We start from the raw sequence: 18,188 nt of genomic DNA, 5'->3' as shown, positions 1-18,188 counted from the left end.
TTGTGACCACACACATCTAAATATTGCACTTGGAAAAAAACTTCTTAAAGTAGAAATAGAATTTAACAAACATGCATTCTATTCATGTCCATTATAGTGGCCACTATAGTAGACATCGATCAAGAGCACAAGGCTACATGTGTGCAAAAATAACGGTCACTGAGTAAAATTTTTTTATAATCCCCCTCACTCACACACAAGTGTTTACAGTCAGGTTCAACACAACAAAAGCAAATCTTTGTACTACACATTATTACATTGTACACTTTCTGCCTGTGGACATCTGTTCTACAATGTGCCAGCAGAGCATGATACCGTTTGTTGGCATAATGTCTCTCTTTCAGGCAGAGAGAGTACACCTGGCCCTTCCAGCAGGCAAGTTTAGGCCGCTGCTTCACTCCCACTATCCTTGGTAGCTATGGTGATGCGTGTGTTTATATGGGTTTATCCAATTGTGAAACATAAATAAAAACGAATCTGCCAAATAAATTATAGTATTTAATTTTTTTTAAGTTTGTGTGTGACAAAGACGATTAGTGATTAAGGCAGTAGCCTAACCTAGCCTGTTAACGTTAGCTAGCTACTACTAGTGGATATCACTTTAGCTAAAAGTAAGCTATAGAGATTTGAGGCATTTTGCTACCATGTCTAAGAGACAGGAAGCAAATAAAACATTTTTTAAAAAGAGGCTCAATCTCTAAACCAAAGAAATTCGCTGGTGAAATTTACCAGTGTGCAGCACTGTCCATCAGCCGGTGTGGAGAATGACAAGCCTACGAGGACAGGCCATTCATTCGCCGAGAACGAAGAGCCCCCGCTCTCTGATTCTTTCTCGCCGGGTCTCCGTGGTCAGGCTTCTCACCTACCTCTTCGTTATCGTTCAGAGGATGCACTGCTGTAACTGTCAAACTGCCTTTCCACTGTCCCGCTGTCATTCCAGAGCGCGCGCGGATGCTGTAACGAGCAAATCGCTATCCACAAACAAACATCTTTTGATATGTATATCGATATATGCACTCAATTTTTTTTAGAACTGCAGATATGCAGGTCATTTCCAAAGGCCTTAAGTAAAATGACTGCCATAAAGATTTACACATAGGAGAGATATGCACAAACATGAAAGATAGGGCAAACCTGCAACTCCATATTTGGACGACAAGAAAAATACAAAAAGTTATCACGCGTAGAAAGAGATTTTTATACGTATAAAAAAGGTTTGTACCCATAGAAAGCTATTTCTATACATCACTGGCAGCCTCTCGTTCGGCCTACATTGATGCCTGCCTTTCAAAAGCTGCAGAAATTATAGTATGTTAACCATGTGTAACCATAGTATGTCCAATGTAAATAATCAAAACCCTAGCCCTAGATTACTCTATATTTGCAACACTATTGCAGTGTAAACCCGTTCATCACCCAAATAGTTGAATTAGCTGGCCAGTGTGATAGCACCACTAAATGTGAAGGATATACATTGTAAGTGATTATAATCCATCCACTGTCTCATGTTGCACAGACGATGAGCATTAAGGAGACATAAGTATTTACTGAGGCCCCGTTTACCCAGGAGAGGCATGCAAAAGATAGAGGGGAGGTGTAGGATCAGACTTTGTAACAGCATTGTTTCCATCCCTCTCCTCGCCCCAAACTGGGCTTGAACCATGGACCCTCTGCACACATCGACAACAGTCACCCGCAAAGCATCGTTACCCATCGCTCCACAAAAGCCACGGCCCTTGCATAGCAAGGGAAACAACTACTTCAAGGTCTCTGACTGAGTGACGTCACCGATTGAAATGCTATTAGCATGCACCGCTAACTGGCTAGCCATTTCACACCGGTTACACTCACCCCCTTTGACCTTTTCCACAGCAACCAGTGATCCGGGTCAACAGCATCAACTTTTTTCTACGACTACAAATCGCTTTCTACACGTGAAAACTTTGTCTTTATGGCAGTCATTTTAATTAAGGCCCTTGGAAATGACCTGCATATTGCGGTTATAAAAAAATTCTAATGCAATATATCGATTTACAAGTACAAATCAAAAAATGTTCGTGGATAGTGAATTGCATTTGTGGATAGTGATTTACATTTGTGGAAAGTGATTTACATTCGTGGATTGGAGAGTTACATTTGTGGAAAGTGATTGGTACTTATTTGTACAAATCATGATACACGAATACAAAATGCATGCTGTGAGTTCACAATACATTCGGCATGATATTGATCCCATAGCCTCCCCCCTCCCAAACTTTTCTCATCGGATCTACACGAATCACACAGGTCACCTATTTTGGATTCAAAACAGCGAATTTCGCCAAAAGGTGAGACAATAATGATTTTCTATTACGACAGGGAGAATAGAAGAAGTACTGTACCTCCTGTCCTGGCTGTTGAGTGCCATGTTGCCCGCTTTGAGGCCTTGGAGGCCCGCCCAGGACTGCTCGTACTTGGGGGTGACAGTGATAGATATGGGTGTGAACGGTTTGGAGAATCCCTTGAGGAGGTGGAGCAGGGGGAGCACCAAAATCCACCGGGGGCCTTCAGTCTTCACACTGTTGATCAGAGTCACCAACATGTCTGGCAAGCTGGTCAGGAGAAAAATACAGCAGGTTGTTTTTCACACAAAAACATCAGCACTTTTGTCCCAATTTTTTTCATGAAAACTCATCCACTAACATGTACTGCTGTCAAACACTTTCTGTTAGAAACTGTTTTGAGAAAATGTGTATAAAATATATTACTCTGTTTCAAACTAATACAAATGATTACATATTTTACAACAAACAATAATTATAGTGTCTGCAATAGGCAAAAAATAAGTAGAAATCCCGACGCCAAAACCCACTTTTTGAGACCTGAGACGGCTTGGGCGAAGTCGGTCCAGTACTGCAGGAAGGAGTCTTTGGGCAGCTTGGGCAAGCACAGGACGGTGCAGAGCCGGGTGGACTCTCCGTGGTCCAGCTTGAGGCCGTACTGCTTCCACACGTACAGCATGACCACAGCTGCCCTCATGGGGTCCTGGATGAAGCAACTCTTCCCCTCACCCTCCTTCTGCAGCTGAGGAACAACGTTATCCAGCATGAACTGCTTCAGCAGCTTCCTGACCTTGAGGAAGGCAGAACAAACAGTGAACGTTATCAGATGTGTTGTTTTGGGGACGGTTGCACACTGCAACACAACTCATCCATTTGCTTTTCCCTTCCATATACAAAAGAAACATACAATAAGGCAACCAAATAAAGAAATGTGAGAAAAAAAACAGCAATCATTACAGAAATGATAACTCCCTCACACAAAATTACCTCTGTGCATTTTTGGGCAGAGTTAATATAATATGAGTGGGTTTTATTTGTTTTGTCAAGCAAATAGACACTGAAATGTTTGCCCTCATTTCACTTTTAACAGCAACAAAATAACAGTAACACATTAGAAGAGGGGAGGCAGAGCAGGAGAAAGCAAAACAAGCTAAAGCCAAACAGCAAGGGGGTGGGGGGTAACATCCATGCATGCATTAGCATTCAGGTAGGTGGGGGGAGGGTGGTTACGTCTAGGCCAGGGTGACGAAGTGGGTCTTTAGGCAGGACTGATGGAGATGGAAGATGGAGATGGATTCTGAGTTTCGGATAGGTAGAAGGAGAGAGTTCCAGAGCCGGTGTGACATTTAGAACTTCACTTACATCTTTTTCGTCGTAGTCTAAGGAGCACCATTTCTTGTGTGTCTCCTCATAGACAAACGGGTTCCCGTAGATCTGGTAAAACTGATTCAGCTGACTGAGGAAACTCTTGAAGTTAATGTCAGTCCAGCTCCTGAGGAGGTCAAATATACTCTCCAGCATAACCTTCCCTGCGATTTCTCGGCCTTCGATAACACTTTTCCTTTGTTCCGGCCAAAGAGCATCTTTTAGCCGCTTGAGCATGTTCTTGGATGGCTCCACACAGATGATGTCATCATACTGATGCCAGTCCCCTGAAACCAACCAAAATCACAGTTTAATATGATATTTGGATACATTTGACAATTTCCTCACATGTAAGACAGTGTTTGAACAAAATGGACAAGTAGCACCAAATAGCTGTATGATAAAAGTCGGCAATAAGGTTTTGAACTTCATGTTTACAGTGCCTTCGAAAAGTACTCAGTACCTTGACTTTTTCCACATTTTGTTACATTACAGCCTTATTCTAAAATTGTTTCAATTGTCCCCCCCCCCCCCCCTCATCAATCTACACACAATACCTCATAATGACAAAGCAAAAACAGTTTTTCAGTAAATGTTTAAAAAAAAAATTAAATATCACATTTACATAAGTATTCAGACGTTTTACTCAGTACTTTGTTGAGGCACCTTTGGCAGCTATTACATCATTGAGTCTTCTTGGGTATGACCCTACAAGCTTGGCACATCTATATATTTGGGGAGTTTCTCCCAGATCCTCTCAATCTCTGTAAGGTTGGATGGGGAGTGTTGCTGCACAGCTATTTTCAGGTTTCTCCAGAGATGTTAGATCGGGTTCAAGTCCGGGCTATGGCTGGGCCACTCAAGGACATTCAGAGACTTGTCCCGAAGCCACTCCTGCGTTGTCGTTGTCCTGTTGGAAGGTGAACCTTCACCCCAGTCTGATGTCCTGAGAGCTCTTGAGCAGGTTTTCATCAAGGATCTCTTTACTTTTCTCCGTACTTTTGCTCATCTTTCCCTCAATCCTGACTAGTCTCGCAGTCCCTGACACGGAAAAGTATCCCCACAGCATAGGGATGGTGCCAGGTTTCCTCCTCGCATTCAGTTCAATCTTGGTTTCATCAGACCAGAGAATCTTGTTTCTCATGGTCTGAGAGTCTTTAGGTGCCTTTTGGCAAACTCCAAGTGGGGTGTCATGTGCATTTTACTGAGGAGTGGCTTCTGTCTGGTCACTCTACCATAAAGGCCTGATTGGTAGAGTGCTGCAGAGGTGGTTGTTCTTCTGGAAGGTTATCCCATCTCCACAGTGGAACTCTGGAGCTCTGTCAGTGTGACCATCAGGTTCTTGGTTACCTCCTTGATCAAGGCCCTTCTCCCCCAATTGCTCAGATTGGCCGGGCAGCCAGCTCTAGGAATAGTCTTGGTGATTCCAAACATCTTCCATTTAAGAATGATGTGTTCTTGGGGACCTTCAATGCTGCAGAAATGTTTTGGTACACTTCCCCAGATCTGTGCCTCGACACAATCCTGTCTCGGAGCTTTACGGACAATTCCTTCGACCTCACGGCTTGGTTTTTGTTCTGACATGCACTGTCAACTGTGGGACCTTATAGAGAGGTCTGTGCCTTTCCAAATCATGTCCAATCAATTGAATTTACCACAGGTGGACTCCAATCAAGTTGTAGAAACATCTCAAGGATGATCAATGGAAACAGGATGCACCTGAGCTCAATTTCGAGTCTCATAGCAAAGGGGCTGAATACTTATGTAAATAAGGTATCTGTTTTTAAATTGTAATACATTTGCAAAAATTTCTAAAAACCTGTTTTCGCTTTGTTATTATGGGGTATTGTGTGTAGATTGCTGAGGATATATATTTTTTTTAATCCATTTTAGAATAAGGCTGTAACGTAACAAAATGTGGAAAAGTCAAGGGGTCTATATATGAAGTAAATGGAACATTTTAAATCAGTGACTTGAAATCAAGTACTGCTATAGAAATTGTTATAGCAACTGCACCCACCTTCTTCATTAAGCAGATGGGAATTGACAAAAAGACATCTGTTGGTGGTGGGGTAGTTAGAATCCAGATTGTATATGTACTCAAACTCGTACTTTTGCTTTTTATGCTTGTAGACGAGGTACTTGTATGGTATGGACACGGTTGCATTAGATTTGGTTGTGGTCAAGCTCCCTTCAACTAGGAACCCATGCTCTCCAAGATCCCTGTAGAGGTAATGCATTGGTTTATCGTCTGTTACATATCATATACATTGAACCCCCACGAGTCTGTTGTTTCCTATGTGAGATAGATGGGAACAATGTTGAACATTATAAGCAGGTTCCTATTGAATATATATATTCTACATATTTGGCTAAACTGTCTTGACGGCTGATACATGTATATAAAAACATACTTAGACATAGTGAGCTCAACGGAATTGGTATCCCAGTTCCCAATGTTCCCCCCAGCCCTGATGAAGATGCGGTCCTCGTCTGGGTTTAGCTTGAAATCCTTTGAGAGGACAGCGTGGAAATAGATTGTGAGTCTCTCACTTGCAGAGACCTGTTTTTTCCCTGGAGGTATCCTGAAATTGGACCAAACAAAATGAATCCGATGGGTATTGTGTTAGCTAAGTGGAGGTGTGCATGATCGATGCTGATAAAAATGATTTGAAATGTGCAGAGCTGTGGTCGAATGTGTAACAGTCCCGGCACAAGCACCTCCCCCAACGGAGACTGGGATTCAATCCCCCTCTCCACCCTTCCTCATACAGTGCCTTCAAAAAGTATTCACACCCCTTCACTTTTTCCACATTTGGTTGTGTTATAGCCCAAATGTAAAATTGATTAAATTGAGATTGTGTCACTGATCTACACACACACACACACACACACACACACACACACACACACACACACACACACACACACACACACACACATATATATCCCATAATGTCAAAGTGGAATTTTGTTTGTAGAAATGAATAATAAATTAAAAACGCTGAAATGTCTTGAGTCAGTAAGTATTCAGCCCTTTTGTTATGGCAAGCCTAAATAAGTTCAGGAGTAAAAAATGTGCTTAACAAATCGCATAATAAGTTGCATGGACTCATGTTCAATAATAGTGGTGAACACGATTTGTGTACCCCACACTTACAAATAATTGTAAGGTCCCTCAATCGAGTAGTGAATTTCAAACACAGATTCAACTACAAAGACTAGGGAGGTTTTTCAATGCCTTGCAAAAAGGGCACCACTTGAATATGTCTTTGAGTATGGTGAAGTTATTAATTAGACTTTGGATGATGTATCAATACACTGTCACTACAAAGATACAGGCGTCCTTCCAAACTCAGTTGACGGAGATGAAAGAAACTGCTCAGGGATATCAACCATAAGGCAAGGGTGATTTTAAAACTGTTAGAGGTTGTTTAATGGTTGTGATATGAGAAAACTGATGATGGATCAATAACATTATAGTTACTCCACAATACTGCAAAGAAATGTGGCAAAGAACGGAACTTTGTGTCCTGAATACAAAGCGTTATGATGGGGGCAAATCCAAACCCAACACATCACTGAGTACCACTTCATATTTTCAAGCAGTGGTGGAAGCATCAGGTTATGTGTATGCTTGTCATCGGCAAATACTAGGTCGTTTTTGGGATAGAAAGAAACAGCGCATGCAAAATCCTAGAGGAAAATCTTTCAGAGACAAATTCACCTTTCAGCAAGACAATAACCTAAAACACAAGGCCAAATATACACCGGGAGTTGCTTACCAAGACGCCATTGAATGTTCCTAAGTGGCGTTATTACATTTCACTTAAATAAGCTTGAAAATCTATGGCAAGACTTGAAAATGGCTGTCTAGCATGTAACGATCAACTTGGCAGAGCTTGACGACTGAAATTCTCCTTAAGACTTTCCAAAAACGATTCAAAGCTGAAATCGCTAACAACAGTGCTTCTACAAAGTATTAACTTAGGGGTGTGAATACTTATGTAAATAAAATATTTCTGTATATACTTTTCAATAAATTAGCAAAAATGTCTAACAACATGTTTTTAATGTCATTATGGGAATTGTGTGTAGATGGGTGAGAAAATACATTATTTAATCCATTTTGAATTCTGGCTGTAAGACAACAAAATGTGTAAAAAGTCAAGGAGTATGAATACTTACTTTGCTTCTATACCTGTAGTTAGAGTGGATTCCCACTCTCAAAAACGTGTTTGGAAATAAGCACAACATTGTGTACACAGACAACAATGGATAGTAGCGCTGTGCGGGTTGAGGGTGTTTTTGAAAGTGCTTTTGTGCACCTATAGATGTTTATCAATGCAACAAAAGTGTGCCTTTTAGGGTCTTCATGCTATCATTGTGTGACTTCTGTTATGAACAACACAATTTGCAAATACCTTTTTGGCGGTGGAACATCCTGACCCTTGGTTTCAGAGTCGTCGCTTTTGTTGTCTTTCTGTTTCTCTTTCTTGGCGCCTGGGCTCTGTGGTGTAGGGGAGGAGGCGTCTCCTCCCCCACGGGAAGGCTGCTGCTGGACCTCCACGTTCTCCACCTTCACCTGTGGATCCACACTGGAGCCTCTGCTCTCCACCTGGCATGAGGAGAAACAGACAGTTTGAGGATCAGTCTGCTCTACACCTGGAATGAGGAGAAACAGACAGTTTGAGGATCAGTCTGCTCTCCACCTGGCCAGAGGAGAAACAGACAGTTTGAGGATCAGTCTGCTCTCCACCTGGCCAGAGGAGAAACAGACAGTTTGAGGATCAGTCTGCTCTCCACCTGGCCAGAGGAGAAACAGACAGTTTGAGGATCAGTCTGCTCTCCACCTGGCCAGAGGTCAAACAGACAGTTTGAGGATCAGTCTGCTCTCCACCTGGCCAGAGGAGAAACAGACAGTTTGAGGATCAGTCTGCTCTCCACCTGGCCAGAGGTCAAACAGACAGTTTGAGGATCAGTCTGCTCTCCACCTGGCCAGAGGACAAACAAACAGTTTGAGGATCAGTCTGCTCTCCACCTGGCCAGAGGACAAACAGACAGTTTAAGGATCAGTCTGCTCGCCACCTGGCCAGAGGAGAAACAGACAGTTTGAGGATCAGTCTGCTCGGCACCTGGCCAGAGGAGAAACAGATACTGCGAGAACATCTCTTCAAAGAGCACCTTGGTTGACCTCCCTTGCGCCCTACACCAAAAAACAGAACACCTTACTACTCTACTCATCTTTCTCGTGTGAATACTGGAACTTATATTTTCTTACTAGCACGGATTTTACTGATAGCTGCTTTTATGAGGAAGGTTTCACTTGAAATATCTCTGATATGTGCTTGTTATACCAATCTTAATTGAATGTGCTGATTGTAAGTCAAATGTAAAAATGTAAATTCTGTGTTTGAGGGGATGAGTTTCAGCAGGGTAAAGCACAGAATATAATCACTCAAGACTAAAATTAAAGGTGATATGTAGGTCAGTGGTTCTGCGCAGTCTGACTACAATGTAGTTGATCTCAAACATACACCAAGTCAGAGAAGGTAACAAGCTCCCCCCACACCCTTAGACAAAACAAACTACATCAGCCATAATAACCTAGTCTAAGCAGTTTTTTATTTGATTTAGTTAATTAGCACACATGGTGGCAAATGTTGCCATAATACAGGTTTATAATATGGGCTATATAAAGTTAGGGTTACCTTATGGAAATAAATACTAGCCCGTATCATAGCAACACAAATATATTTTATTGAAAAAGAAAACCTGGGCCTCCTGAGTGGCGCAGCGGTCTAAGGCACTGCATCGCAGACCCGGGTTCATATTCCGGGCTGTGCCACAACCAGCCTGGAGTCCCATAGGATTGGCCCAGTGTACAAAGCATTAGGAATACCTTATATTGTGCACCCCTTTTGCCCTTAGAACAGCCTCAATTTGTCAGGGCATGGACTCTACAAGGTGTTAAAATGTCCAGCAGCGTTGCAGTTCTTAACACAGTCAAAACCGATGCGCCTGGCACCTACTACTATACCCCGTTCAAAGGCACTTCAATATTTTGGCTTGCCCATTCTCCCTCTGAACGGCACACATACACACTCCATGTCTCAATTGTCTCAAGGCTTGAAGTGGATTTAACAAGAAGTCAATAAGGGATCATAGCTTTCACCTGGATTCACCTAGTCAGTCTAATGGAAAGAGCATGTTTTGTACACTCAGTGTATTTTGTAATGTCAAGCAGCTACATTACCTCTGATTTCTTCTGAGAGCCAAACACCATCTCATTGCCAGCGGTGGTGTGCTTCAGGTCCTGGTTCTGCTGATCATCTGTCCCTTTCTGTTTGTCTTGTCTGGTCTGGTTCTGCTTAGCATTCTGGTTCACGTTTGCATTCTGGTCCAGGTTCGTCTGCTTTGAATTGGCCACGTCTTTCTTGTTCTTAGTGGTCTTCACGTCAGCAGCCTTTGGAGCTTTCTGGTCAGCGGTCTTCACGTCAGCAGCCTTTGGAGCTTTCTGGTCAGCGGTCTTCACGTCAGCAGCCTTTGGAGCTTTCTGGTCAGCGGTCTTCACGTCAGCAGCCTTTGGAGCTTTCTGGTCAGTGGTCTTCACGTCAGCATCCTTTGGAGCTTTCTGGTCAGTGGTCTTAACGTCAGCAGCCTTTGGAGCTTTCTGGTCAGCGGTCTTCGCCGATACCACTGAGGCTGACTGAAGATGGGGGATGGTGGTGGTGGTGGATTTGCCAGCCGAGTCGGTGAGACAGGCAGGAGTGTCATTCGGAGCCGACATGGAGGTCTGTTTTGTAGGTGACTGAGATAGGTCTTTCTCTTCACTGCTCTGTTGATCTTTCCCTGCGGCAGGCTGGCTCTCTGCGCTGGCCTCAGGCTGTGACGAGGTAGTGCTTGGAGGATCTTGATTGTCAGATGTGTTCCCAGATGGACTGATTGTACTGGGTGCTGCTGATGATGCTGATGCACTGGCTGGTTTCTCCACTAAGGCAGACGTGTCATGAAGTGAGTTGGGTGTCTCGTCCATGGCGCTGGCATCGCTGTCAGAGGACTCTGCAACTTCCTGTTTCCTGTTAATCCCAAGGCTGTCCATAAGGGAGATATCAGACAGTTCAGAGGTCAGCTGGTCAGAGTTCAATGACGCAGGGCCGCCGTCCTTCTTCTTGGTCCTCTTCCTCTTTTTTCTCTGATTGAGCCAAAGGTTGAAAAAAAGAGAACAAACCTTAGTATATCCACTCTTCCCTCAATCAAAATTACTTACATTTTGTGTTTTATTAGGATGCCCATTAGCTGTTGCAGGAGCAGCAGCTACTCTTCCTGGGGGCCTACAAGCTAGGTGATCAGTTTCTATATCTGGACTGTATCATTGACACAGTTTAGTGACTGATAAAGCAATATCTTCAGATGAAAAAATATTTCCAAACACAGCATCATTTTTATTTTTTTAATCGGAAATTAGAATGAGGAAGTTCTCAAAAACATGTTGGTTTTAATATCAACCTTTTTCTTAGGGTTGCTGTTGGGCTCTTCATTGGGCCGCTTCGGAGAAGTGTTAGTTTCCCGGTTATTCAGGGTTGACACATCACTCTCCATTTCTGTCTTCTCATTCACACTCTCCAGTGATGGCTCTAACGGTTTAGGTGAACTTCCAGAAGTGTTGTCTGCATTTGAAAAACAAAAAAAATCATCAGTTGCATTAGTGCTTGTGAATTACATTGTCAACTTGATCAGAATTCCCTCCGTTTTCTGGTGTAGGCCAATGTTCACTCTAATTTTTTTCAGCAGGTCTAGTGAACGCAAACTTGAACATTGTGAAAATTCTGTGCAACTTCCGGTGAGCATTTACTGTGAACACAGGCTTTACTGCTTTAAGTTACAGTTAACAGTGGTCAAGTAGGCTACTGTGACTTTTGATCATAATGTAGTCCAACCAGAGTGGCCTGCCATCAAAAACAATGGAGAAAATGCATCCCATAACATTTTAACATGGAAATAGCTGTTCTATCATTCAGACTACAGTAGCAACCAATGTGTGGTGTTCAATGTAGGCCTACATTCCATGAAACTGAAAATAAACATGCAGGGCTTGACATTAACCTGTTTATCCACTTGTCCTTCAGACAAGGAGCTGACTGAAAATGTTGTGGTGTTTGATGCATGAAACCACTTTACAAAATAAAACTCATTATTCCCATACCATTTATTACAGAGAATCAGACAAAATATGCTACGCTCTGCTTACTTACCTTATTCAAGACCGTTTCAAAATACAACACTGCCCCTTTAAGACATAGAAAATGCTCTTTACCAGACTTGATTTTCAAAGATGGCTTGAAAGGCACACATTTTGTGCTCTTGTAGGAAGCAACCACTCCCCATTGTTGACTAGAAATTAGCTATAACTGGGCTAATAACTTAATAACTAGCAAAGAATATGAAGAAATGTGCACAGGTGGCTACATGCATATCTACTCACGATAGCTCATGTTGTTCAGTTCTAGGTGAATTGCACAGATCCATATATGTCAATGACTATTTGCATTTAGGCATACTACAGCGCTGATTGGTTATGACGCACCGGTCTGTGTAGAGTAAGGGCCTGAGTTCTGCATGTCAATGCAATCGAATCCTTCTCCAATGCACACTGCCTAAAAGAAAATCTCTCGCACTAAGTCTTGCATAGTAGTTCATTTTGTTTCGGTATGTTACATTGAAGGTGTCTAATATTGTGTTGATTTGAGCACAAGTCCCACAGCAGAACGAAACGTTGATAGTGTTAACTAAAGAGGAAAACTCTAGAAAGTTGAGTGAAGTTCAATCCCTCTTACTGGCGCTGCGCACAGCTTTGAAGGAACATTGGTGTAGGCTATTGGGGCTCCCGAGTGGCGCAGCGGTCTAAGGCACTGCATCTCAGTGCTAGAGGCGTCACTACAGACACCCTGGTTTGAATCCAGGCTGTATCACAACTGGCCGTGACAGTCCATTTACATTTAAGTCATTTAGCAGACGCTCTTATCCAGAGCGACTTACAAATTGGTGCATTCACCTTATGATATCCAGTGGAACAACCACTTTACAATTGTGCATCTAAATCTTTTAGGGGGGTTAGAAGGATTACTTTATCCTATCCTTGGTATTCCTTAAAGAGGTGGGGTTTCAGGTGTCTCCGGAAGGTGGTGATTGACTCCGCTGTCCTGGCGTTGTGAGGGAGCTTGTTCCACCATAGGGGTGCCAGAGCAGCGAACAGTTTTGACTGGGCTACGCGGGAACTGTGCTTCCTCAGAGGTAGGGGGGTCAGCAGGCCAGAGGTGGATGAGCGCAGTGCCCTCGTTTGGGTGTAGGGACTGATCAGAGCCTGAAGGTACGGAGGTGCCGTTCCCCTCACAGCTCCGTAGGCAAGCACCATGGTCTTGTAGCGGATGCGAGCTTCAACTGGAAGCCAGTGGAGAGAGCGGAGGAGCGGGGTGACGTGAGAGAACTTGGGAAGGTTGAACACCAGACGGGCTGCGGCGTTCTGGATGAGTTGTAGGGGTTTAATGGCATAGGCAGGGAGCCCAGCCAACAGCGAGTTGCAGTAATCCAGACGGGAGATGACAAGTGCCTGGATTAGGACCTGCGCCGATAGTCCCTGGTTTGAATCCAGGCTGTATCACATCAGGCCGTGATTAGAAGTCAGTCCCATAGGGCGGCGCACAATTGGCCCAGTGTCGTCCGGGTTTGGCCGTCATTGTAAATAAAAATGTTATTTTATTTATTTAACCTTTATTTAACTAAGTCAGCCTGTTGTTAACTGACTTGCTACACCGCTCGTTGCAAAATACATTTATACTTACATTTTAGTCATTTAGCAGACACTCTTATCCAGAGCGACTTACAGTAGTGAATGCATCCATTTCATTTCATGCATTTTTTTCATTTATTTATTTATTTTTTGTACTGGCCCCCCGTGGGAATCGAACCCACAACCCTGGCGTTGCACACACCATGCTGGTCCTGCAAACACCATGCTCTACCAACTGAGCCACAGGGAAGCTATCTGGAAATCTATATTATTTAATTATCGTACCCACACTGCTCGCGCGCTCCAACAAGCATCTGCGCTGACTACACCGCTCATGTCGCGAAATAAATTTACAAATCTATATTATTCAATTATTGCGCCCACACTGCTCGTGCGTGTCTGCGTTGCCAAGGGCTAAAATAGAAGTCAGTTCTATTTCTGACGCAGATCGCGCTGCAAGTCCTGCCTCTCCCATCTCCTCATTGGTTATAACCACGTGGGTGACTGAAAGACGAACGAGGTCAGTAATGCACCTAATTTATGAAAGTTGCCAATTGCAATATAAAGTCAAGAGAAGAAAAAGCCTGGAAGGAGGAGTGATGACTAGAAACGATTCGGTTGACAATTTTATGTGTGGATTAATTGGCGGAGTAGAGGACCTAGTGCATTTCAGGTAAAATAACAACCCAATGTTTATATCCCAGGACAAATTAGCTAGCAAGTGCAAGCTAGCTAGCTAAATTGCCATAAATGTTAAATACTTTTCGACCTGTCTCCGAATTAATATAATTGGTTCAGTTTGTTTTGATATTTTAACCTGCTCGCGTTTGGTGTGGGGGGACAAAAATCAATTTATGCACGATGGCAGCCGGTTTGGGTTCCGTCTTAAGAACAAATTCTTATTTACAATGACAGCCTACCCCGGCCAAAACCGAATGACGCTGGGCCAACTGTGCGCTGCCCTATGGGACTCCCAATCACGGCCGGATGTGATACAGCCTGGATTCGAACCGGGGACTGTAGTGACACCTCTTGCACTGAGATGCAGTGCCTTAGACCACTGCGCCACTTGGGATACCTTAAGTGACTTACCTAATTAAATAAAGGTTCAATTTAATATATATTTCGGAAGTTTACATATACTAAGGTTGGAGTCATTAAAACTCCTTTTTCAACCACTCCACAAATTTCTTGTTAACAAACTATAGTTTTGGCAAGTCGGTTAGGACATTTGCTTTGTGCATGACACAAGTAATTTTTCCAACAATTGTTTACAGACAGATTATTTCACTGTGTCTCAATTAAAGTGGGTCAGAAGTTTACATACACTAAATTGACTGTGCCTTTAAACAGCTTGGAAAATTACAAATTAGGATGTCATGGCTTTAGAAGCTTCTGATAGGCTAATTGACATCATTTGAGTCAATTGGTTGTGTACCTGTGGATGTATTTCAAGGCCTACCTTCAAACTCAATGCCTCTTTGCTTGACATCATGGGAAAATCAAAAGAAATCAGACAAGACCTCAGAAAATGAATTGTAGACCTCCACAAGTCTGGTTCATCCTTGGGAGAAATTTCGAAACACTTGAAAGTACCACGTTCATCTGTACCAACAATAGTACGCAAGTATAAACACCATGGGAGCACGCAGCCGTCATACCGCTCAGGAAGGAGACACGTTTCCTAGAGATGAACGTACTTTGGTGGGAAAAGTGCAAATCAAACCCAGACCAACAGCAAAGGACCTTGTGAAGATGCTGGAGGAAACGGGTACAAAAGTATCTATATCCACAGTAAAACGAGTCCTATATTGACATAACCTGAAAGGCCGATCAGCAAGGAAGAAGCCACTGCTCCAAAACCGCCATAAAAAACCCAGACTTCGGTTTGCAACTGCACATGGGGACAAATGTTGTACTTTTTGGAGAAATGCCCTCTGGTCTGATGAAACAAAAATAGAACTGCTTGGCCTTAATGACCATTGTTATGTTTGGAGGAAAAAGGGGAGGCTTGCAAGAGGAACTGGTGCTCTTCACAAAATAGATGGCATCATGACGAAGGAAAATTGTGTATATATTGAAGCAACATCTCAAGTTAAAACTTGGTCGCAAATGTGTCTTCCAAATTGACAATGACCCCAAGCATACTTCCAAAGTTGTGGCAAATGGCTTAAGGACAACAGTCAAGGTATTGGAGTGGCCATCACAAAGCCCTGAACTCAATCCCATAGAAAATGTGTAGGCAGAACTGAAAAGGTGTGTGCTAGCAAGGAGGCCTACAAACCTGACTCAGTTACACCAGCTCTGTCAGGAGGAGTGGGCCAAAACTCACTTAACTTATTGTGGGAAGCTTGTGGAAGGCTACCAAAAACATTTGACCCAAGTTAAACAATGTAAAGGCAATGCTACCAAATACTAATTGAGTGTATGTAAACTTCTGACCCACTGGGAATGTAATGAAAGAAATAAAAGCTGAAATAAATCATTCTCTCTACTATTATTCTGACATTTCACATTATTTAAAATAAAGTGGTGATTCTAACTGACCTACGACAGGGAATTTTTACTAGGATTAAATGGCAGGAATTGTGAAAAACTGAGTTTAAATGTATTTGGCTAAGGTGTATGTAAACTTACGACTTCAACTGTGTGTGTGTGTGTGTGTGTGTGTGTGTGTGTGTGTGTGTGTGTGTGTGTGTGTGTGTGTGTGTGTGTGTGTATGTATATATCCCCTCTTTCTTCATTCACCATTACAGTTGTAAAATAAATCATATTTTGATGGAGGTGTCGCATTATTTGCATACTGTTAATGAGGGCCTGTGGGAATGTAGGGGTTCATGAGGAAAGCATCCCTCTCTCATGTGGCTTGCAATGTGAAGTTAGCAATAAACGTGCCTTCATAAAGATACACAGTTAGTAGTTATTTTACTCACGTACAGACAAGTTTGATTACATGACAGGAGGGTCTGAGTTTTTTTTAATGATGACTGTATACAGGCAATTCCACAGTAACTGAGTGACAATGAGACAGATATTCAACTTTAAAATATATGTCAAACAAAAACCAATGATTGCAAAGTAAAACAACCCATACAACTCTATGCACAAGGACTACTTTTAACAATTTCCACAGACATTTTTACAAAAACCCATTTACTTTCTTCAAGTAAAAAAGTAAGAAAATGTATTTATATGACGTAACATTACAGAGCAGTACTGACCAGGCTCCTTGGTGAGTGGTTGTGCAGATAGCTGATGGCCACACTGGCTGCAGAATCTAGCAGTTTTCTCAAACGCAACATGGCCACAACCTGTGCACTTCATCTTGAAGTTTCAATGGCGTCTGTATTTCAGAGGGAACACTGTTTGCATCTGTATGACAGCGCTCGGGACCAAATATCTCACTTTCACTTAAACGTTCTTGAATTTCAATGTAATGTGAGAAACAACTAGCCAGCTAAAGGTATAGCCACTTCCTTAAACTAAAGCCAGTCAAATATATTCTAGGATCTGTTTTGTGGCAGACTATATTAACTGCCCCAAATCAAATCCATACATACAGTAAGTTATCATCATCAGTCCAGGCTATAGCTACTGTTAACGTTATGGCTCTACCCACAAACATATTTTTTCATGTAGTTAAGTTAGTTAGCTAGCTAATGCAATCTGCATGATTTACCTAGAAATTGCTTTTCCTTCCTAAATATTTTTATCCAAGTAATTATAATATATAACATTGCAGACCAAGTAGAAAATTGCTAAATATTTCCCAACAACCTAGCTAGCTCCTGATTACCTTGGGAAAAGCTGAAAGTTGTCAGTACAGTGTTGGTGTTCCTGAATGCGCAAACTCTGCTACCCTCGCGATAGCCACTTCCTCTTTCGTTTCTAGAGAACTACACAACAGCCTAGTGCCTGGATAATTAACTAGACAATTTTTTTACAATTGACGAATGCAAAAGCTCCTCGGAAATGACAATGAAATGCACTGACATTATCAATAACAAGCTTTCTAGCTAGCCTGGCACTTCTCTGTTCAGCTATTGCTACAATCCACTCGACAAAGAGTGGAATGTTAGCTGAAACGACTGGTACCCAGATAGCTAGCTATATGTTAATATTCATCTGTGGCCGGGCTTTTTAGCTAGTTAGCCGCTATCTCCCATATAAACGATTGCAAATGAATGCCATGACAACGTACAGCAGTTTGTTCTGTATTGCTATCTGACATGTAGATAATTATGACATGACACCAACCCTGCACTGCCTCGATTCAAGCAGTTGCCATCTAACTAGTTTGGTAAATAGCCCACACAGTTGTTAGCTGCTACTACTAGCTACGTATACACTGTGACCTAGCTAGCTAGTCATATTGAGTTGCCCGGCATAGCCGTCCACACCATCTGACCTAAGTGCTAGTCTCTTCGCTCCGGGAATGTGGACAGGTCTCCCGGAGCGAAAAGGCTACCTCAGCGCTAAAGTTAGCTAACGGTAGATAATTGAAAATAGCTTTGCTACTGTATACATTTACCTGTGTTAATCACACGAGGGTCTGTTGTTTTACCATTCCACAAAATGGGTGAAGTAAAATTGCACTTTCGTTTTGTGAGAAATGGGCGTCAACAAGCTAATCCGTGTACACTGTCCAACTATTATATTCAGTGAGTTCCCAATTTATCACATGCATTGCAAGCGGTGGCAGCTACATGGTG

At 42.6% G+C, this 18,188-nt stretch overlaps 1 protein-coding gene across 3 annotated transcripts in view; it reads right to left on the bottom strand.

The window, feature by feature from the left end:
• Positions 1 to 18,164, bottom strand: part of LOC106606438 (E3 ubiquitin-protein ligase rnf213-alpha) — a 75,720-nt gene extending 57,556 nt beyond the window's left edge. Inside the window, exons 1-10 of one of the 3 annotated variants that reach the window (XM_014202643.3) lie at positions 18,008 to 18,164; positions 16,698 to 16,819; positions 11,196 to 11,356; positions 9,943 to 10,881; positions 8,111 to 8,304; positions 6,101 to 6,271; positions 5,707 to 5,909; positions 3,684 to 3,973; positions 2,852 to 3,111; positions 2,382 to 2,591 (exon numbers count right to left, since the gene is read on the bottom strand). In XM_014202643.3, coding sequence (XP_014058118.3) covers positions 2,382 to 2,591; positions 2,852 to 3,111; positions 3,684 to 3,973; positions 5,707 to 5,909; positions 6,101 to 6,271; positions 8,111 to 8,304; positions 9,943 to 10,881; positions 11,196 to 11,356; positions 16,698 to 16,800 — 2,531 coding nt within the window. In that variant the 5' untranslated portion in view covers positions 16,801 to 16,819; positions 18,008 to 18,164. Of the gene's footprint in view, positions 1 to 2,381; positions 2,592 to 2,851; positions 3,112 to 3,683; positions 3,974 to 5,706; positions 5,910 to 6,100; positions 6,272 to 8,110; positions 8,305 to 9,942; positions 10,882 to 11,195; positions 11,357 to 16,697; positions 16,820 to 17,272; positions 17,887 to 18,007 lie in introns of those variants that run through there. The other 2 variants (XM_014202644.3, XM_014202647.3) reach the window with 2 other exon arrangements.
• Between the last annotated feature and the right edge of the window lie 24 nt (positions 18,165 to 18,188).

The sequence above is a fragment of the Salmo salar genome, chromosome 06 (assembly GCF_965601325.2).
Source record: "Salmo salar chromosome 06, fSalSal1, whole genome shotgun sequence".
NCBI classification, from domain to species: domain Eukaryota; kingdom Metazoa; phylum Chordata; class Actinopteri; order Salmoniformes; family Salmonidae; genus Salmo; species Salmo salar.
The sequence above is the reverse complement of the archived record's forward strand: the minus strand, read 5'-3'. Positions and strand labels throughout refer to the sequence as shown.